Source organism: Achroia grisella, unplaced genomic scaffold (assembly GCF_030625045.1).
Source record: "Achroia grisella isolate CSIRO2021 unplaced genomic scaffold, CSIRO_AGI_Agris_v1 utg1360, whole genome shotgun sequence".
In the NCBI taxonomy this organism is placed as follows: domain Eukaryota; kingdom Metazoa; phylum Arthropoda; class Insecta; order Lepidoptera; family Pyralidae; genus Achroia; species Achroia grisella.
The window spans coordinates 1,172,062-1,196,621 of record NW_026712626.1 but is presented as its reverse complement, the minus strand read 5'-3'; the positions used below and the strand labels follow the sequence as shown (position 1 = coordinate 1,196,621).

The window sequence follows — 24,560 nt, the reverse complement described above, 5'->3', positions numbered from 1 at the left end:
TTATTTGCGTAGATTAACAGAACAAGATCTTCTTAAATTGCCTCAGATTAAACTGCCACATTTCGCTGCTAAATCTGTTAATGGTCGTCACGTTTGCTATTTCAATAAAATAGTTATAAACGTGATGGCAGGTAGTTTAGATAATAACAATACAATAGCAAGTAAGCGACAATTTGTACAATGTGACCAGTTTGTACCGGCTACTAAATTAGCGTTTTCATGATAATTTATCACACATTTTCAGTTCAGACATTAATTGTATTGGATATAAGCGGTTACAATATTGAAATTCAGTTAACACGGAAATTTCCCCACCGAGATAAAATTCGATTATGTACATAACTAATTAGATATATAAACAAATATAAACATATATGTATGTACATTGTATGTAAACAAATATATACACATGTGTATATTGAGTATACTACCAAAACAACCTCACCCATATCTACGTATAAAATTGGAATTTGATTTTTTAATTGTCTACTGTGATAACAAAAAAGATCGTAGCCTCAATGGTCTAGCGGTTTAGCACACTGCTTTTTTCCGATGGTCATGGGTTCGAATCATCGCACAGTACAAACATTTGTATTCATAAGTCTGATTATTTGTATCGGTGTCGATGTTTTCTATATATATTATGTATGTATTTATAAAAAAATGTTTCTAATAATGTATTTATATCAGTAGTCTAGTAACCATATTTCAAGCTCTGCTTAGCTTGTAGCTTGGCTTTGAGTGAATTGTCCTGAGATATTACCGTCTACGAGATCGGATTGCCAAGTTATTTTAAAGCACTTAACCTCGTAATACGATAGAAGTGAATAATTTACACAGCGCAATCTAGTCCCAAGCTAGTGCTATGGGTATTAAACATCTAATTGAAATGCTAAAGTACCTTTTTCTTGTAAATACATACAATAATATACATAGAAAACATCCAGACCGATACAAACAATCATACTCATTTATACAAATGTTTACATCGTGTGAGTAATCGAACCCGCTAACTTTGGAAGTAGGGCTGTGTGCTAACCAATAGACCACCTAGGCCGTCATAATCTCACTGATAATGTACGTATCTACAGGTGAAACAATTTTTATAAGAGGGTCAAATAAGGCGGTCAAGTAATATCTACTACCACGACATCTATTATAAGAAATAGAAACATTTAAACCGCTTTGCTCTTAAAACTATGATACTATGTATTTTTGCTAGTAGATAAAAGATGGCGCCACTTAAATTTATTTCTTCTGGATCAAAGATGGCGCTAGAAGTCGTAAAGAAAATGATATAACGAATTGCAAATTAAATCTTAATTTATTATTTTATTCAATATAATTAAGTATGTATACACGTAAACAATTGCAGGCGTTAAGCATCTTGCATTGTACCTAATCTGTGGTTGATGTTTAGATTTAAGGATGAGATAATATGTTGTAAACTAATAACTGGATTCGTAGCACCTTAGTTCTCTGGAATGGCAAAACATTAATGTAATTTTTCAAAGTAATAGTTAAGTAAATAATGTAATATTAAATAGATATATTGTATTTCTATTTTACATTTATACACATTTTGTAGAAAAGCATTTTATATTTTAATTGACATACTTTATAGGGCCTATTTTTGTTATTGATTGCACGTGTTTGTACCATTTTCCATCCATAGGTACGGACAACAGGGACAGGGAGGGGTATATTTGCCAGTGTTTGCACATGAAACCTATATAAACTATAAAATTATTTGTAATAATTTAAATAATAATTACTTTAATAAAAAATAGTCGTATTTTTTTATTGAAGAGTTTATGCTATTGTAAGTTGTTTTTAGACCTGTAGCACTGCGAAATTGATTGTACTCGACCTTTGTTCAGAGTTCACTGCCCAGGCCCGTCAAGGATAAGAATTGAAGGATATTCTTAGGAGCGATCGGTTTTATCTCTTCAGAATAGAGTGTTTCTAAAGGAGATGTTTTGTATATGCATGAGTGGACTACAACCACATAGGATGTACAGTCTCATTTCCTCTTTAACTTAACAAAATCTGCAAATCTTTGTTAAGTACAGGCGTAAGTTTGGCATGTGTTTATTTAATTTCAACTGTCCAGTGAGGGCCCTTCTTGATCATGATACCATGATGTACATATATTGTTTTGACTCAACAATTTTGACTTTCTTCTTATACTAGTTACCACAATGCGGATGTGCATCTGATTTATCTTCGCTAAATAGACTAGACCGACTTCTAATCTTAGAAGTCGGTCTAGTCTATTTAGCGAAGTACATTATTCTATTAGTACATTATTTATTGCAAAAAGAATCTTCTTTTTGCAATAAATAATGTACTAATATAAATATAAGTATATTATTCACCCTCGAGAACATAGCTGAAAATCAGTGTTTTGCTCCTTGAGTGATTCTCCACACTGAGCTATGTACCAGTTTTGTATTGTTGTAGCACACACATGCAGGTTTACCCTTATTGAATAGTAAAATATTATAGGTATTTGTCATGTGATGTTATAATTAAGCCTATATTTTTTATTTCATCTCCACAAATTATGTAATTTGTGGAGATGAAAAAAAAAAAATTTATTTATTTATTATTTATTTATATGTGGGTACTAAGATACAAATAAGTATATTGTCACTATTGACGTTGGGAACTTTGAACGTTGTACAAAATTTTAGGTTAGTACTATGTTCTTTAATAATTTAATTAATATATATTATTAGTAAAAAGTAATCGCTTAGTAAAAATGTGTAATCGTTATTGCCATATAGTTATAAATAAAGAAAAATAGAAAAAGAAATAATCTTTCAAATAAACTTAATACAAGCTGAATAATCATATTTTTATTATTATCTACCACTCATTCCGAACATAGCTTAATTACAAGATGAATGAGTAAAAACTTGCGTGTTGCGCTTTTAAATACATGTTGTTTGAATTATGTGTGAACAATAACTGCCAGTTGAGTAATAAAATAAATTTGTCATAGAAATCAGCGCAGATCAGTTTCTATAAGCAGTACCCGTTCATGAGTAGCTATAGCGGGAGAGCCAGCCATCTAGATATATAGGTAGGTATCTATATTATTTTTCTCTATTAATCTATTTTATGTCTTATTTCATCAACGCGACGGTTGACTGCTAGACAAAGCCATCAGGAGTTAAGTCAAAATAAATAAAAGTCTTTTATTTTAATTAAGTAGGTACTAGCTCTAGATACAACACTAAAATTAGAGACAATATTGGTTAATGCTAATTTCGGTACACACGAAATCATCTAGGATAAGAAACTATCTGGTTGACATACTTGTAAAAACAGAGTGAATAGAGATTTCGTAGAAATAGAAATAATCTTTATTCAAATAAACTCAGTACAAGCACATTTGAACAGTCATATTTTTTATTCTACCACTCATTCGGAACGCTGACTCATCATAAGAAAAATGAGCAAGAAACTTCTATGTTGCTCTTTTCAATAGATGTTTTTTTAATATAAATAGTTGCAGAATAACAAGTAAGAGGCATGCGATAGTTAACATAGAAACGGCTTCGCAATCATTCTTAGTGCAATCAGATAATACTGTCTGTGCTACGAATTTTAAGTTTATCTACAAAAACATTATTATCGCTAAAGAACTCTTCAACTTTATAATATGCTTATATATAAAGAAAGTGTTTTAAACGACATTTGAATCTTTTTTCAGGTAGATTTAGAACCTTAGATACCATTACCATAAAACGAATTATTAATTTTAGTTAAACGACATTTAAGTAAAATCTGTTCGTTTTTGTTACGTAATATAAGCTTTTATTAGCGTAATAACTAACTCTTTTGAAATTGTCTAGGTATATTTTTCCTGGCATATGTATATGGTCGTATTTATTTATACATTGCATATTGGTTATTTGTTACTATACTTAAAAAATCGACAAGATTCTATGTTTAAAAATTTTAATCAGTGATTAGGAAATATTCCTTTGTCAACTCGCAATCATTGTTGTGATCACTCAATTATTGTAAATGTGATTTACAATGAAAAACATATCGTATAATCATGTCCACTAGGTCTAAAAGTGTATATCTGATTTGTATCTTTCCTAACATTTTATATTATATTATGGTACATTGAATCTTAAGCGTTAAAAAATAAAGTTGAAAGTAACGTACGGTTAATATTATAAGCCAGCGTCTACTCCCCTTCACGCAAGAGGCGTGGTCGCACTAAACCCATACAACTTCTGCACAAATCTCAGTACTGAACTGACATCCGGACGTTCCAAATACGAATACATTCCATTTACAATATTAGCGCGTATTTAAAAAAGAAAAAATATAAACATTAGTGGCCAGTGACTGTTAGTGCTGTGATTATATTAGTGATGGATTCGGAGCTTAGTAAAATGCAGACGAAAATACCATCGAAAAACTTTTCAATCGAATCAATAGTTGGATTGAATGACAGACGATCGCCAGACATTGATATAGAGAACACAATATCGCAGGATTACGCAGGCAATAACGATCATTCTGAAGATGAAGAAGTTAAAGTTAGGGATGGGAAAATGGGTTATTATTTCCAACAGAATCGAGTGCCGAATTTTCCATTTTTCATGTCGTATGACAAGAGGATGATGAATGGATTCCAGAATGAACAGAGACAGGGTTCTGAGGATTTGAAGAGGGCGAGTCCAGGTAGCGTGAGGAGCGAAGTCGACAGCGATAGCGTGGACGATAGGCCGCACGGTGAGTCTAATATATTTTTATAGAAATATAACTTATATAGAGATGGCATGGCGCTACCTACTCGATTTAATTCTTTATTAGTCGATTTACATAAAGATTGCTCAATTGATTGTTATGAAAAATCGAAATGTGTAAGTAAACTCAATAATTTATAGGTATCTACTGCATAGTCACAGTATGGAACATGCTCTATCCAAATTTATCGATTATCAATAAATAAAGGTGATTTACCTACTAGGAAGTAAATATTTTATATAAAACTGGAATACCATGTTTTTTAGCATGACATAAGTATATGCAAGCAATTGTTTGCGTATTATTATTGTTGCACTATTAATATTAAAACTTTGTTATAATATGATAATGATATCATGCACCGGTCTGCACTAACAGTACACGCTGGCGGGGCACCAGTGGAAGCTGATAAGATAAGTGAATAATGAGTGAAATTAGGTCACTTAGTCCGTCATGGCGAAGTCATCAGAAAATAGCCGTGAAGGTTTCCAGGGTGAACTATAAAAGGTTTTATTTCCATGTGCAAACCATACTTGTTTGATGTTTTAAAGGATTCTTTTTTAAAGGTATTATCTATCGGTTATTACATATTTATATTAAATTTTGGTTCAATTCTCATAATGGCGGTACCAACTCTTACTTAGGTACTGTTAATTAGTTACTATGTTTTTGACAAATAGATGCCAAAAACATGATTGGATGTTAAGTCATTAAGAGAAAAACATTCCTCTTATGACATAGCTGCCAGTTCCATTAATAATTTACTTAAAAAAAAACAAATCAGTGCAGTTTTCTGCTAGTTATTCTCAATTCAATCTGTCACTAAACTGGTTGGTAGGCAAAAAATTATAATACAAAAACTTAACGTTCATAGCGGCTAAAATTTATAAGCTTCATTGTTTAATATAATTAGGTATTTATATTGTTAACCGGGTCTTAATACTTCGAGAAAAGTAAATACATTCATTTACCATAAAATTATTCTTGTCAAGACCTGGTTAACAACACATATAATGGCTAAAATGTGCTATATGTATGGATAAATTGTTTTTGATTTGATTTCATATTAAAACGAATGATTTCTAACAAAATGAACAACTGAGATTTTGTATACAAAATGTTAAATTGCTAAGTAGGTGTTTAATAGTTTTATGGCGCCAATAATAAAGTCAAATCTTAACGGCTCTGCTTAACACAATAAACGTTTATCACGTAGCGGTAAATATGGACGGTCAAGTCATAAGTTGAATTGTTTTGCGTTATTGTTAACTTACTCAAAGGGACCGACTGGATCCCGCGCCGTCGGCACTTTTGATGTTTGCGCTTTTCTCAATTTCGTTTTGTTTTATGGGAAGTTAACGGTTAGTTAATGTTAACGTTAGATAAATGTTCATTTTTCATAATATTATTTATTATCTCATATTTTAATGACCCAGTGGTGTACCATGCGACTTCAACGCTAAAAGTTACGAGTTCGAAATTTAAAATTCGGTCGTCAATTAAAGACTAAACTTTAGATGACTACCTCTTTAGATTTTTTTTCGCTTCCGGCTGATTACTCTCTGGTGGTAGAACCATAGTACAAAATATTCTCATATTTTATGTCTAGTAACTTGTGTCTAAAATAAATGTACCCTAGCTTGCTCCTTATAACATTAGCCATCTGCGAGTGAAAATCCGGTCAAAATTGATCCTGTCGTTTCAGAGATAAGCAAAACAGACAGTCTTTTTTAAATATCTTTTTGATCATCATTACCATATATTTAGTACAGATATGATGAAAATTAATAATGACACAAAGTTGTCAAGAGTTGCCATTATTTCAAGAATCTATTATCAATAAATCTGAGAATAGGTTGTTATATATTTTTAACAATTTGGTTTGATAGTGGAAGGGTAGATAAGGAAGGCAAGGGGTTGGTAAAAAATTTAGTCTTGTAGGTATGTATTGTATCCATATTTAAATTCAAAATACAAATAAAAATGTTTTTGTTAAAAAATATAAAAATCTATTTTTGGCGTGGGCTACCTACCCCTTACCTTTCTATCATCAACTCATATTGTTTAAAATCGATATTGAATTATATGGCAAAACAACTTGCAGGTTATCTGGTGTAAAATACGACCAGTTTCTTTGCAAATAAGTTACAACATCCTAACTACTCAGAATAACTGCTCAATAAAATTCCAAAGGGTAGTCGTAACGCTATAATTTTGACAAATTATCATTCGAAACGGTAGCAATTTATTGACAAAACATTTACTACTGTATTTGTTACAATCCAATTGTCGGCCATTTTATTATTTCTCAGCATGACGTTTTGGCGGCAAAACAATAGCGCGCCAGAAAGGCACAGACTACAAAAGTTTGTAAACAATAAGTCTGTTCTCTTTTGTACTAAGTTTTGGCAACAGAGTTTTGTCTTTGCTCAATTATAGAGTGGTCTTTTGTGGCCACTGAGATTGTAAGCAGGAAATTTCTCTTTTATAACCGTTTGTGTATACAAGGTCTGTGGGATGGCCAACATATTAAATTATTTGTTATTATTGCTCCCGCATTTTTGTTGTATACGTAATAGTTCTATGAATTACATAATTATGTCTATTAGAGACTTTAATTTTGCCATATTACTGTCTATATTTCACGTATATTCATTTGCCGTTTCCGCGATTTCGACTTTTTTTTATGTCAATGTATAAGTATCAATCTAACATAGATTGATACTTATACATTGACCTAAAATTTTATTTGAAGAGATTTAATTTCATTTTTTTTAAAAGAGATTAAACAGCCAGACATTCATTTTTGCATTTATAATATTAGTACAATAAGAGATATACCTTAAATGATTGCGCCTGTACAAAACCGGGTCGATAGTTTCATAGTAGGTATTCTGCGACAGTAATAAACCAGGATGAGCTAGGCTATACCTACCACAGATAAAATATTTACATTCAGGTAAGAAGTGTTATACCAACATTATAAATAATAAACTTACATTATTTCAGAAAGAGACAGACTATATGTTAGGTTAACATGTTACGAGCAAAGTCAGGGCGAGCCACTAGTTATAACAGTATATCTATAATAATTGGATACATGAAATAATGCTTTATCAACCCAATATAGTAGATAGGTATCCACGTCCTGTTATGGGGTATTAATAACTTGTACCCGAGTAATAAAAGCCCATGATGTGAACTGCGCGGCGGGCTGTATTAAAACAGAATGAGCGGGCCGTGATTAAAATTTAATGTCAGTGATACACTGGGAGTTGCATCAATGACTTAACTCGCAGAATGACAATTATGTATTTTTTTACCGACTATAAAAGGACACGCTTCTCAATATGGATCGGAATTTACCTGTATGTAAATGATTTTTTTTTTAATTTTAAGACTACACGTTTATGTAGAGTGACCTATCTATATTTTCGTTGTATCGATAATTCACACAATGCCATCTAATCCTAAACAGTTGTATTATACAGTTTGTGTTATAGGTACTAGATAATTTATAATACTTACGTACCTACACTTTTTAATACATACGTAGGTAATGTGAACAATAATACTTATGAATACTAATGTGTACCATGCGCGGAATCAAATCCGCGACTATTGGAAGCTTTTTTTTTTTATTTATTTATAAGTATTACATATACACAATTTGTTTTTACAATTATCGCCAAACTGCTTTGCAGTTTGTTGGCGAATAAGGACACTCATTTTTACTTATATCTAATCAAAACGGTGTGGTGAACTTCAAGACTACCAAAGCCATCATACATTTTAAAAATATTCTTAATACACTGTAAGTAGTATCTGCACAAAATGCGTATAGGTACCTCTGTCCTCTATTATATGAATAATTTCCATCAGTTAGCTTCCTTCATAAACTGTTACATTGACCATCAGATCTGCCGTAAGTTTTTTTTTTCGGACTACTCTAATGATGTTGTCCGCCTCCAAACCCGTGGAAGCACTTATGGAATGGCTGAAGTTCAACTCCCGCCTGATGGATACGCTTTAATCTGAGGGCACTGCTTGGGGTTCGAAGCTTGGCTCAGAGCGTCGTAATTTCGATCCCCGTTCGAATTGGACGGGGGATCGTTCGGAGGGGGTTATTTGTTATTTGTAAAAATCGTCACTAGGGTAGGTTATCTACCTATGAATATGAGACTCGAGTGTTGTACTTACAGGAAGTAAAGTTTCAATAGATATAGTTACATTGTAATCGTTTAACAATAATTGCGAATGTTCAAACAAACAGCTATTGTATTCAGCCATTAATATATTTATTGGTATCATAAAATATATTATGAAGTTATGAACAATATATTGAATCCAGTTACTGTAAATGAATGTACATATTATGTGATAATAGTGTATTATTATAGAAGATCAGTGTCAATATTAAGCTTTATAATGTTTTTTAAGTAAGTAAGTCATTTATTCGCGTTATAAACAGATATACACATAACAATTAAGCCCCAGTGACATTTGTAGGCTGCGCTGTAATATGCCTTTTTTCTGTAGGCATGCAAATTTTATTAATAAACTTGTAGTTATAGAGTAGGTACATTCAAGTGTCTCCTGCTCGCTAATTGATACGATATTTGTGGTTTACATACTACGATGGTGGTAATGAAGCATACGGCCCAGCTGATGGTAAACGGTTACTGTAACCTATGGACGCCTGAAACACCAGAGGTGTCATGTGTACGTTACCGACCCTTAGGAAACCTTAGCATCTTTAAGAGAAAAAAAATTCAACTAGTATGACTAAGTAAATACATATTTTTAAATCACGTAATTACTATTACATAAAGGACAAACAAAAACTATAGAAAGGGTTAATAACTTAGAAAATTATTACATAAACTCAACTTCTTTTTGTACGATGTCTGTAAAAAGGCTGAATGTGACGCTAACCTAACTCAGTTTCAGCGAAATGAGCTCGTAACAGAAAAGCTCATGAGTGAAAGAGATGGTAGATGATTATCGAGCCCCGCCCTGATTGGTGGGGATGAAAACGGGCGAACGTTATTGGCTGGGACATTATGGATTTTTAGTACGAGGCGGCTACGGGCACAACGAAAACAAACTGTCTTCTACTGACAGTTCAGTATACTTTTCTGATTCGCAGTAAAGGCTCCTTGTCTATGGCCAGTGTTTACTTTTTTAGGCAAAAGAACTTTAAGTATTGTGCTAGACTTTTTTAAACTTGTGTTCGATTTACTTTTTTTTTTAACATGGAAGCGTTTAGGAATTATGCCATAGAACATAAATCTTTACATGAGCCATTATCGGTGGACTTGTTATCAAAATCTCATATATTCAGTGATATAACAGTGCAGAATACACCACCATCGTCACCCAAGAGCAAAGGTTAGTCAGCGATATTTAGATAACATCAATGTAAACTAACACTAGGCGTTAGTCGCTATTTTGTCTGCTTTTTTTTTTTGAGATAATAAATAGACTATGACTGTCGCATGATGCAATCTAACTTTACTTAAAATTTGATTAAGATTCGATCAGCCATTCTATAACGAATAAACAGACATATATCAGTATTTTTGTTATTAGTCTTATGGAAAGAAGAGAAGAAGAATTTAAGAAGGATTTTACTCGACTGATTTTTGTACTTTAGGTATTCAATAAACAATATGATTTCATCATCATACATCGCCGTTAATTCCTAGTGAATCGCCACGATGGACTAACTGACCTCACTATCATGGTTATCGTATAATCCTCCACCGGTGCCAATCCGATATCCCGTAGAGGAAGAAAGCCTATAAATAAAATACAATAGAATAGAACAAAACAATGCTCACTCATATATATAATAACTATTAATTGATATATCGTAATACTCGTATAGTAAGTACATTTTCCTCGTTTTTGCAACATTTTTCATTGCAGCTCCGCTCCTATTGCTCGTAGCGTGATGCTATATAGCCTATAGTGTCAAAATCGGCTCAGTAGATCCATATATTGGCCCCTACAATCTCAAAAACTTCAAGGTGCAAAGGTGCCTCCTGGAAACCATCTTGATAAGTTGCTAGTGAATTTGTCAAAATGATGGCTGACTGACCTGACCACCTGCTTATCTTATCATCCTCCTCTGGTGCCCCGCAAGCTTAAGCGCAGGAGGGTGCACCAAAAAAAGTTGTAGGTAACCAAAAGTTAATAATAACTCGGCCACTATAAGTCAAGATCACCTACTGAGTGCTGTTATGATAAAAAAAAACACAAACAAATATTTTCGCAGCTTATATTGCCCTTAACTTCTTAACAATCATTGCATTTTCGGCCTTAATACCTCATTACTTAAGATACAAATCACGATTACGAGTATACATTTATAGATAATTTGTTCTTTGTATAAATTTTAAAGCAATTACAACCTTTTTACAACTACTTTGAGGTGTGCCGACGCTTTTGTGGGTCGAGCACTAAAAATATAAAATCGTTTAGTTCTGTAGGTGAGATCTTTTGTCGGAATTTCTACTTACAATACTTACAGTTTATTGGGGTTTAATGTGATCGACTGTACCGTTAGGTGCTTGCATAGGGTCGGTTATAAAATATTATAACAAATAATTAGTAAAAATGTTTCTGTTACCAATAACAATATACCATCACGGCGGTAAACCCAGATGGGGTAATCAGAGGTATATTTTTTTATGGATGGTGCCACCCAACGGCCATTTGCGCCAATGGTTTACGCTGGCGGGGCACCAATGGAGGATCATTGAGGCCAGTTAGCCCATCGTGACAAATTTACCAAGAATTTATCGCGATGGTTTCCAGAGGGACCGCCTGGAATGGTACATTGCTAGGAAGCAAGTCATCAGGCCAATTATTAACAATCTCCTTCCCCCCCTCAGAGGTATATTTATCGACGTCTCTTGGATTAATTTCTGGTTTATATCGATTTAATCTATACATAGATATCTATACATATACCTATATAAAATTGGAGTGTCTGTTTGTAATATTGAAATAACCGTTTTTTACTGTATTTATTTTCATATGCATGTAGCATATGAATGTAAATATATTTTGGTGTCAAAATAACATTTTTTACAATTTTTGTCTGTCTGTCTGTTTGTTCCGGCTAATCTCTGAAATGGCTGGACCGATTTTAACGGGACTTTTTTAGGCAGGTAGCTGATGTAATAAGGAGTAAGTTAGGCTACCTTTATTTTAAAAAACTTTTAATTTAACAAAATAAAGTTAAATAATTCCATGCGGACGAAGTAGCATGTACAGCTAAATATTTATGAAATTTTATATGCATATTCAGTAGGTCTGTGAATCGGCTATTATCTGTTTTTTATATCCCAAAGTTATGTAAGTATTGTACATCCTTAATATGTTATAAAATTATTAAATTTTATTGACACAATATTTATATAATAAAAATATATACTTACAACCTCAAATATTCACTCGTCTACTATCAACCTCTATTTTTTAATTGCGATTTGTAACACCGAAATGTATAGGTACGTATGTTCGTCCGTTACAGATTTTAATTTATATAGCAAAACAATGTTTGCGGGGTCAGCTTGTTAACTATAAAATTAAAGTTAGTACTCAGTTTAGATTAATTGTGCATCGAAAATGCAGTAGTAATTTATCTGTTCAATTACATAATGAGAATTGGCCAATTTAAACAGATGTTGCTACTGTTAAACGGAGCGAGAATCTATTATCCATAGACAATATAGAAGAAGTAAAATGTCAACGTGCGGGTGTGTTTTCCCGCCACAATTTGACAGATTCGCCATTTTTAATTGGGCAAACAATCGGCCGGAACGGCGGGGGAGTGTAATAGGTTAAGTCTTGTCAATTGGGCTTAAAGTGATTTTGTTTTTATTGCAGTCAACTCCCCACTGAGATATTTATCTTCATTACATCGTTGCCGACTAGTAGATACGGATTTTATTATGAAAATTGTATAGGGGAGCGTGCCGGGGGATGACACCGTATAATTGGCTTTGTATTGAATAATTGTTCGGCAAATGTTTTGCCTCGAATAACGGAGATTAGTTAATTCCATTGAGATACAGATAAATATTAGACTATGATTTCAATAGAGTTGTTTGTAATATTTTCTTTGACGTAAAGTGAAAGTGTAAGGAAATAAATTAAACAGCTATATTAAAATATGCTTGTATAATGTACATGCACATATATTATTGTAGATAATATAAATAATAATATCTACCTAATTGCTTTAATGACCATTTATTAGACATGATTCTCTTTATTGTTTGTTACTGATGTGATATTAGGTAGATGTTATTATTTTATATATAACACCAGTACTAACGCATGTAGATACTAAATAGATAATTTAAAAAGGTATAAAACGTTTGAATATCATTCTTTGAATTGAGATATTTACTCTATGGTTACTAAATATGTATATCATAGCACTCTACTTAACTCTATAAATTTATCTGTATTACATTATTTTACACACAGTTACACGCTTTTACACATTATTTCTTTACTTAATATTAAGTGTAAAACATTTAATATTAAGTAAAGGAATAATATACCTACAACTCCTTATTTACGAAAAACCTTAAAAAGTTAGATATTAATATACTAGGTTGTTACACAGAACGATAAAACTACTAGCGTTCTAATTTCAAATCAACGAAACGATTGCCGTTAATCGTGTCATAGACAATAATATTAAGCCAGTATTGCACGGTCATATATAATAGTATTAAGGGGTCCACACACGATAATACAATTACCGGCGCGTGCCACGGGGGTAGCAATTCTCGATAATCAATGGTAATGTATGGCGATCGGTTACCGACTATTTGGCACGCTGTAAATGTTCAACAACGATTAATTAGGCGCACTGCAGTTTACCGTATCTATTAATTGAGGTAGGAATGCTATTATTTCTATTATTTTTATATGTGACCAGATAGCTTTCCGAATGAGATCTGATCTGATTTAAAAAATTGTGATGACTATTCAAAAGTACTTAAATTAAGTTTATCTGATCTTCTATTCTACGATTATATTATTCTATTGGAATTTTGTAAATTTTTAGAATTACTCCAGTCAGCTTGTGACCACGGTAATGTAACATGGTCGAAACATTAAGAGAAGTACAACCTGCGTATACTATAAATTATTAAAAAATATATATCTAAATTAATGAACTTACAATCATACTTTTACCTGATACAAAAAAAATATAAATACAAAAAAAAAAACGAATGTGCTTCTAAATATAAACAATATTTTAAAGCATAGACAATTACCTCATACATTTATATTTCTTAAAACTCATTATAACAGTAAACTTATAGAACAAACTCGATATGCGATGTGACCTTACGCATTATGACGCCGCCTCGTTATTTGTCTAGTTTATTAACACGCAGTGAAACAAAGACATCGGCAAATCTTACGAAATTGACTCTAAAACGACACTACACGACATTTGTACATAATGTTGTCATAATAAGTAACCGGCCTGTGAATTCGTCCGTTCAAATTTATAAAGTAGGTACCTACTCGCATACGTAGAATTATATATACAAAATCAGTTGTTTTAAATAAATAAACACTATGTATAATATATAGATATGGTTAACAAATTTATCAAATCTTATGAATTTTGAATATGGAATTCATGTTATATTGTATAACTAATTGTGAAAAGAAACTTAAAATCGCTTTATTTTTGTTTTTTTTTGTAGCTGTTCTTCTGGGAAGTCTTCGGGTAAAGTAAAGGGGTCAAAGCAAAACAGCTTTATTGTCAGTATTAAAGCTATGTTTTAATTACTTTTTAAATATTTTAAATACTAAATAACAAGTTTTTTTAAACTCTATAATCAAGTAGGTATCGTAATAATCAATATTGAAAATAGTGCATCAACAACTCATCTTCTTAAACAGCACTTCTGCTTAAAAGATATAAAAAATATGTTACTGGTAGTCGATAAAAAAGATGCATTTGACTAAGGCGCCAATACGAATTTCAAAAGTGGAACTACGGAAGCCGTTTCACACGGAACCGAGATGCGCGTCACTTAGAACCAAATAATTTGTATATGAATCTATGTAACCAACTTTTTTTAATATATTTTAATAGGCATAGACAAAAATATAAATGTTGTTATCATACTACCGGTTACACTTAAAACGCTCAATGACGGAAGCTTTTGCTTCCTTTTTGAATAGCACACGCCATAAGCAGCTGGAGACTTTTTGAAGTATGAAAAAATTAAGCAAAAACTTGGATAAATAAAATGTTTAACTATGTAGGATGAAAGGAAGACAGACTAGACTATTGCAAATTGATTTCTAAGTGTTCCGTCGCCACCCAGCATGGGAACGAATCATGATCTCAAGTGGTACAGACGCGACGACATTAATCGTTTTAAAAAAAAAGTTAACATTTCATCCTGATGCAGCCAAATGTGCAATGAGGTTTTATGGACTCTTTAATAAATGACAAATGCTCCTTTATTTTTTGTGTGCATAATATTCTTTTTAATTTCAAAAGGTTTTATACTAAAGTAGTATCCAAGTAACTTATTCAGTTTCAACATTTTTGACGGCCTCGGTGGTCTAGCAGTTTGGCACACGGCCTTACTTCCGATAGTCACGGGTTCGAGGTCTCGCACGGCACAAACATTCTCGAGTTTGGTTGTTACACCCAACCCAACCGGTACACGGTTTGGGTGTTTACAAAAAAAAAAATCTATGTATTTGTATTAGTTGTCTAGTATCCATAACACAAGCTTTAGGTAGCTTAACTTGGATCTAGATGCAGCTGTGTGAATTGGCCTGAGAATATTATTAATTTTACTTAAATAGATCAATATACTGATAGTATATAAGTAGATAATCAAATATTATAGTCATCCGAGCAAAGACGAAACTAGTACCTAAGTAAACAGCATAGTTTATAGACAAGAGTGATCTAAATATGTAAATATTAAATACTCATCAGGTATATCTTGGTCTCAATCTAATGCTCATTTATACTCATATAGGTTTAGCTTCAAAGTTATTTATAAATAAGTATAACATCATGTCCTTAATACGTGTACTACATAAGTATCCTTAAAAACAATAATTTTATTAGCGGTAAATTATCATGTATGACTCTTTATGGAGTGATCATTTATCGTACGTATGATTCGCGTTCATAGTTTGTACTTACATTAGTCAAAAATTAACATCACATTCGTAACAAGTTACTCCGAGAGGGAAATTAGTATCGAATGTCTTAATCACGCCGCCATTAAGACCATAGACAATGGACGTGACTTGAAAGTGTTCAGTACACTTTTTAACTGTCAGTGTCAATACAGTCCCTTTTTAAATTTAGAACCACTTCAGCGACTAATCAGATTTGTAAAGTCGGCCGTTTTGGTGTTGCCGCTCTTTTTTCAAATTGAGCGGCGATTTACTGAGTTCGGTATTCTTTGTGGCCAGGGTTATAATGAAAATACAGATAAAAAACACATACACACACAGCATGGGAAAATATTTAATTAGACAATAGCTTATTTGTGTTTGTCTTGTGTTAATGTATTCCTTTTGAAACGCTGGGTGCGTACAATTAGCACCTACCGACTACTGGTTCCCGAACGGTGCCTTTCGATTTTTTCTTTTTATGACAACTCAATCTTGGATTCATGAAATAATTAGTCGTTTAAAAACCGATTGAATTGACTTTTGTGAATATACAATGAAGTTTTACAAGCAGATATATTAATTACTATAAAATTTTATTATTTAAATGTCTATTTTTCGAAAATATCTGATAATACATAGAAATCTATATTATATATAAAGATAAAGATATTACAATCTGCATATACCTACATACATATGTGAGATACAAGAGGAATCCAATCCACGAATAATAAAAATGGCGAAGATTACGCTTACGGCTTATATTTTAAAGATGGCTGACTCATCCCGTTATACTCGTGAACGACCGCTGCTTGTAGCGACTGGTCTGCTTTGTACTGATTTATTTTATTACTTAAGTAACTATTGTATTTCATGTGAATTGAGACGATTTGTTGATCTTAATGGAATAATTGTTCCTCTCAAAGAAAATACGAGTACAATTACATACATGTTTAAAACAATAATAAACAAGACAAAGAGGTAACAAAGGGCGGCCTTATCACTAAAAAGCGATCTTCTCCAGACAACCTAAGGATGGAGGGAAGTGATTGGATTCCATCTGGGAGAGGTGTAACTGTGATAACATTATTGGGAGAAGTATTATTAATACAGTTTGATAGTTTGTATTGAAAAAATATATTGTGTTTCTAAAATTAAAAAGAAGCCTGAAGTTGCTTAAAATAGCATCAAATGAGATTCTATGTCATCCTTCTTGTTTATATCTCCATATCGCATGAGCGATAGTGTACTGGAAAAAGACGATTATGAAATTATTGTATAAAGTTAATAATAATATATTAGAATGCATATAAAAATTAAATTATTTTTGAAGAAAAAAAAAACAATGCTATTGTTTGAGAGCTTTCTTTTTAAAGTCGGCTGAAAAATACAGTATTATGATATTGAGTGTTTTAAGTAGCTAATGTCTAGACAACAGTAATTAAGATAATACGAGTTAAATTGAAAAGCAACGCCGCCTCAAGTACCTATACTTACAACCCTTTAAGCAATGCTTTTATGTAAAGATAAGTGATAATCGGTCCTCAGAAACGTGTTTTAATCTATTTTTAATATGCCATATAATATATTTACATTCATGCCAGGACTTGACTACTAAAAAAATTTCTTAGGCTGTATATCATTAATACTTTTGCCGTTGAAAAACATTACATAAAAAAGTATTTTATTCTTGGTATAGTTTAGTTTTTATGAGAAATAATATCAAATAATGGAAAATGTATGTTATTATCGTGTTATAGATCTATATTTATCTATGTGTAATATAAATTAGAATTTTAACTTTGTTACACTCTATAATTTAATTACACATAATTTAAAAGGACGAAGCATAGATTAAGAATCATTAACGACGCCATGTTTTATTTATTTAATCATAAAAGTTCGTTGACCCATATTTTTGGAATAGAATAATTATTTCTTATATTTATTTAACGGGTACTTACTTATTTTTAGCATGGTTGTTAAGTATAATGCAACATAATAAGTATTGTACCATAAACAATTTTATAGGTTCCGTGTTCCTTTTACTGGTAAAGGCAAAAGGTCTCAGTATATACAGTCATTGTTTTCAGTTACTGCCTACCATAAACAATTAATATTAATTTGTTTTTTTTTGTTGGCAGAATCCCTTAGTCCGCAGTCGGAACAAATGACAAATAATGGATCCGCTCCTGACCCCAATATAAGGTAACTATTAAAATAAGTTACGAATTGTAATTCTTTCTTTTTTAAATTGATTTTATATTTTCAATTTAATAATATTTCTTTTCTTATTTGTATTTATTATTAAAACTTTTATTTAGCTTTTGAGGTCTAAGAATGCATAAAATCATAACGAATTTTTCAAATAATGAATCAATGAGCTGACCGATCTCCTATATATGTTGTCCTATATACCTTATAATAGGCATTACAATGGCCTGGTTAATAATACATAGAGTCTAATAAAAAAAATGTCCACAGGAGATATCGCACGGCGTTCACTCGAGAACAGCTGGCGAGGCTTGAGAAGGAGTTCATGAAGGAGAACTACGTCTCCCGTCCGAGACGGTGCGAACTGGCCGCTCAGTTACAACTGCCAGAATCAACAATAAAGGTATTTATCACTTATTAAACACTATATATTTTTCTTATTTATTTAAATAACTTTAATGCACGTCATATATAAGTAAAGAGTACATATGGCCGACTTAACACCTAATGGCATTTTCTACCAGGCAACCATGAGTTGTGCAGAGATAAGTTTTTGGCGGCGCAAATAATATTATGATATTTTTTTAGAATATACATAAATAAATATATATATACTGATCCCCGCAACAATGCCTGCATCTCACTTACTGGACATTTATCAATTACTCAATTTACATAACATATTTTTAAATTATAGTCCATGTGTTATTCTTTAATGTATGGTATATTACTGTATAGTTTCATCAATATCCGTTCAGTAGTTATTGCCTCAGAGTAACAAACATCCATCCATATTCACGAACTTTAGCGTTTATAATATTGATACGACTTTAAACAGCGTATATCTTAATAATTAAACATAATAATGTAAATAATTAGAAAGTATGTTGTTTTTTATATTATAAAGATTACGGCCCATCTGATATATTATTATTAAAAAAATCCTACCCCTAAAAGATAAGGGTGGCCTACTCCAAAAACTTATTTTTATTTTTTAGGCAAAACATTTTTATTGTATAATTTAATTAATAATCCAGCATTGTAAATTAATACAACTCTTAACTTTCATACTCCTAACCATCAACCACTATTCTTAAGCTCAATATTTATAATTTAATATATTAATTCGTATGGCCAAATGACGTTTGTCTTGTAAACAAATAGTTTAAAAAAAAAACAGTCGATGTATCATTTTTCAACATACAAGTGGGTATTTCAGTTACAACATACCATGCCTATACACTATTTATAATCATCCTACGCAGTCATTTTAGTACAACTGAAAATTTGTCATCAGCTCATTAGCATATCCTGAAAGAACATTAGTTTCTACACAACCGCCCACATCACGACCCGAATGCTCGGCCTCAACTCAATTATAGTGAGGCAGCAAAACATTTTCGTAATATGACCATCGAATGACTTATATGACATGATCAGTACTTACATCTTGTTACAAAACATAAACCGACATAATAATAATAATATTTAGAAAAAAAAAACCACATAAACATACATTCCAAAGCGTACACTGTTTACTTACGTACTTTTCTTTTTTCACAATTCACACAGCGCCATCTAGATCCAAGTTAAGCTAACTAAAGCTTGCGTTATGGGTACTAGATAACCCATACAAATATATATATATTTTTGTAAATACATACATATTGTACATAGAAAACACCCAGAGTGATACAAACGATTGTACTTATGAATATAAATGTTTGTCATGCCAGGAATCGAACCCGCAACCATAGGATGGATTACAGCAGTGTGCTAAATAGCTAGACTATCAAGGTCGTCAATTTAAAAAATAAGCGTACACTGTTTACTAAAAAAATCCTTTTAAACTACGTGTCGGCAGTACATATACTGTACTAAATTAACAGAAACAATAATAGACCTCACAGTACATATTCTGATTTTAAGTCATTCCCTCATCACATGGTCAATCTATGGTTATCCATTGGTATCCACTTCCGCTAGTGTGTACCATTAGCACAGGCGGGTACAAAATTCCATATCTTTACATAGTAAAGAACAAAGTCTTTTAGCTTATATCTTTTAAATTACGCAACGGATTTTAATACATTTTTCAGCAATATATAGACAGATTCAAGAGGAAGGTTTATATATACAGTACATGCGTATTATAGTATAGAACAAGCGTAGAAATTCAAAGGTTTGTAATCCATCCGTGCGATGCCGGGTCGCTGGTTGATAAATAAAAATAAAGCATTACGTTATATAAAAAAAAAGATTTTTTTATTATAAACGAATGCGACAGCTATTTACAGCTTTATAGGTCTTTGGTGTTGACTCGCTAAGTGAATACGACTCATAGGTATGATACTTCAATTAGATATACAATAATTTCCATCACGAACACTTTATAACTTGTCGCTAATTTGCAACAATCACGCGACAACTATGTGAGGAGCATAGACAAAGGGGTTGTTCGAAATAGTGATAACTTGCCTTTCGAAAGTGGACAATCATGCAGTAGAAAAAAATATTATAATACTGTATTATAATGTTCCCGGGAAATCGTTCGAACAAAATCATAAACATTGAAGTTTGCGCATTCAAAATATGTTTTCATATGTAAAACTTTTAGGTACTGCGCAACGACGCGATTATTTATATGATTCTGGAGTCATTTGCAAGTCTCTGTAATTTATAAATGTTCATTTCGTTATCATAATTAGGAATATTACTTTTGTTTTTGTATAAATAAAACCATTCCATATTCAAAAAGTGTTTTTCGATCATAATTAGGAATATTACTTTTGTTTTTGTATAAAAAAAACCATTCCATATTCAAAAAGTGTTTTTCGAGTGAATTCTTCATGTCTTGGTATGCGTACGCCATTTTAAAATTCCTAATTCGCGCGCCAGCTGTCCGGTCATAATCTCAATTATCACTTCGAATTAAAATAAAAAGAAACGCAAGGGCATAGATAAAAAAACGACACGTGTTTTTATGGGCCTATTCGGTTTTTACATTCACGTTAATTTGTCGATGTATTAATAAAGGGTACCGGTCGAATTATTCAGTAGCTGTGGAATGCTAATGAACATTAATGTCGAAAGAACGAAACGCTCTCAACGCTTTGGCGGCCATCATTAGTGGGCGAGTGCATGAAAATACTTCATTGGTTGACTGGCTTGTAGGGTTGTCACTACATTTTATTTTATTTTATTCTGGTTACAATTAGTCATGGATATTTAAGAACTCACTGAAAAAAAAATATTTTCTAACACCATAGCATGTCTCTTCTACACTCTTGCTGTGCACAATTGTTTAAAAAATAGTATAATGCACTATTTTACCACTGACGCCGACAGAATTTTTAAAATTTAAGTAACCTTTTTATATGTAAATATGTTGAGAGTTGAAATTTATGCTTGTGAATCATTTACAAGCATTTAATATAAAATTAGTTTTTTTATAGATTCTTGCTTTTATTATTTAAAATATATTAGTATCGAAAGAGGCATATACTAGAAATGATGCCATCAGTATCAGCAATGAATACTATAAACTAGCGAGTGCCAACCCTATTACCCGAGCATCTGTTTTATGGTGCGATTATACCAATTAAAACTATTAAACCGCCGCTACCATTTGATAAGCAATAAAACGGAGAATCTTTTCGGTATGTTTGTTTATTGTGATGAATCTTTATAGTGGCATCAATAAACACCAGATAACATATCAATAAAATTTTCTAATTCCGTATGGCAAACACAGTTGATGTTTCGCAGTCTATTTGAATATTAATTATCGCTCGATTAGATTATCATATAAAACCTTCGACGAAAATATTACAAAACTTATTTTTTCAAATCCAAAAACATCTTTGACATTTAAAGAATTTCAATACCTTACAACTTACTTTACCTGTATGCAAAGAAGTCTTTGCTTGTTTAAAAACAAAAATATTAATAATGTCTATGGTCCGAAAGGAAGTTGCTCATCCGAGTTTGCAAAATTCCCGCCAATTAACACGTCGTTCGAACAAACAATGGCGGCTTTTGAGAGTCTGTTTACACACTTTGTTGCGTTTCGTTCTGCGGACCGTTCCATTATGCGTTTAACGATTTTCGATGGCTTTAAACACTTCTCGCTGTGTATCTACTCAACATTTTACGATAGGCCACAGTTATATTAGAAAATATGCAATTAATTAGCAATGGAGTGCGAAGGCAGCTGTGTTGGAATCCGCTCTCTATAACTATTGAACGTTTGCGGATATGTTCGTATTAACCTGTATGACAGAATACTCTTTATGAGAATAATGACTATGACACTGTCTAATTAACACGGTTATAAATGCTTTAGATTAAGGAAGTATTATTAATAAAAATTGAATTGGCGCTAAAAAAGATAGAGTCGCGTTAACAAACTCTTTTTTTCTAAAATGTAATGTAATTTCTATACATTTTTGTGAAGTTAAAACTTTATATTTTTTTTCCTTTGTCTGCAGGTGTGGTTCCAAAACCGTAGGATGAAAGATAAACGTCAACGTATAGCAGTCGCTTGGCCTTACGCAGCCGTCTACAGCGACCCAGCATTCGCAGCATCCATTCTTCAAGCGGCTGCATCATCAGTAGGTCTACCATATGGATACCCATCGCCAGCTCTTCTCCCCCCCTTCCACAACCCTCAGTTATTACCCGCGGGTTACCCATACCCCTACCCCCCTTATCCCCGATACCCATACATTCCACCAACCCCTCCGTCCCCCGTCAACGCCGAAGCATCATCTCTAAGGCCCACATATCCTAATTTCAATATAAATGTTGATAAATAAGTTTTTAATTTAGATCTTGTATGTATGTAAATATGGTTTAAAATTAGATGTTATTGTTTAGTAATTTATTGAATGCTGGTCATAATAATAACGACTGTTTAGAAGACTCCGTTATTCCAAACTTAAATTTAAATTCTTGTCAAAAAGTATAGATATCCGGCAAATAGGTTGAACACGTTTTGCGAATTTGATACCAGACAATTTGCACAGTGATTGTTTTGAACAGAAGCGTCTACTGCGCAAGCTTTATATATTTTATTGTTATTTGCTGGGAACTATACTGAAAAATTGTCATATCTGAAAAGAGGTTAGAGCTCGGAATACCAGAAACTATTTTCGATATTTAAATTTCTGAACGATTTTGTTTATAAAAAACATCGGCAAGATGGCTGTTTATATTTATTTTTAAATCCATCAACTGAATTCCAGAAATATAATGATCGCTGTTTGTAAATATAGGTTTAATTTATTTTTAATATAGATAAGACCAAAGTTTAAATGTAATTATTTTATTTACATTAGTGCAATAAACTGATATGCGTTTTTTAAATTTTGCACTACGAGAGGCAATATGGCGGGTAATTTAATTGATTGTAAAGAAGTCATACATGGTTTTTTTTAATATATGTCTGTGACATTATTATTTCAATGAATGATGATTAAATTGTGTTAAAATATTTTGAATGAAATGCATAATATAAGACAAAATATTTATCAATAGTAATGGATAAAACAAATGAGTAGTGATTCAATTATGTAATGTTGCAATTGTTATTTGAAATTGACAGATGCACAATTTATTTATAATTTATTGTTTAATTGGAACTGTCACTGTCGAATGAAAGAAATGAAACATTAATCAGAAAATAAGGCAAAGAAATGTCAAGCTATAAAAATAAAAAATAAATTAGAATCCGTTTTATTCTAATGTCAATTGTCAGCAACCAAATATATACCTATCAAGAAGTTTACTATGTATTCTCAATATGCCTGATATTATTTTTTTTATATTTTTTCTTTGTTTATTATATGTAAAAAATGTTTTGTAAATGAATTAAATTAATGTCTATTGGAGTCCTAGTGTTCATAGTATCGGATTGTAATCAGTTATAATTAAATAAATAGAATGTAAGTATATTGTAAAAAGTTACATTTAAAATATGAAAAAGACGATGAATAAAATAAATTATTATATAAAAATTTTCGTATTTTTGTTTTATTTTCATTATTTCAGGATACTAATGACCCATATTGTGAATACCTTGTAAATTATATACTTTAAAGAGCATGATGGAAGATCGCGGAAAGTGGCAAAGGCAAAGCTGCACAGACGAGAGCTCTTACTGTATGAATTAATGAATAGACTACATAAATAATATGTACATATGTAATAATATTATAAATATTAATTGTCTCTATGGTCACAGCAATCTGCCACGGCAGCGCCTTACACCAACCCGTTTCGATTTGGTAAAGAACGTTCTAGAATTATCTTTTACACTATAATGTAACATATGGTGTAATGTATATATAATGTTTAATGTATATATGGTG

At 31.8% G+C, this 24,560-nt stretch overlaps 1 protein-coding gene across 1 annotated transcript; it reads left to right on the top strand.

Annotated features, from left to right (window-relative positions):
- The first annotated feature begins 4,291 nt into the window (after positions 1-4,291).
- Positions 4,292-23,606, top strand: LOC131855309 (segmentation protein even-skipped). The gene is made up of 4 exons (XM_059206564.1): positions 4,292-4,761; positions 18,120-18,183; positions 18,460-18,592; positions 22,680-23,606. The coding sequence occupies exons 1-4, from the start codon at positions 4,398-4,400 to the stop codon at positions 23,004-23,006; spliced, it is 888 nt and encodes a 295-aa protein (XP_059062547.1). The 5' UTR covers positions 4,292-4,397; the 3' UTR covers positions 23,007-23,606.
- The last annotated feature ends 954 nt before the right edge of the window (positions 23,607-24,560 follow it).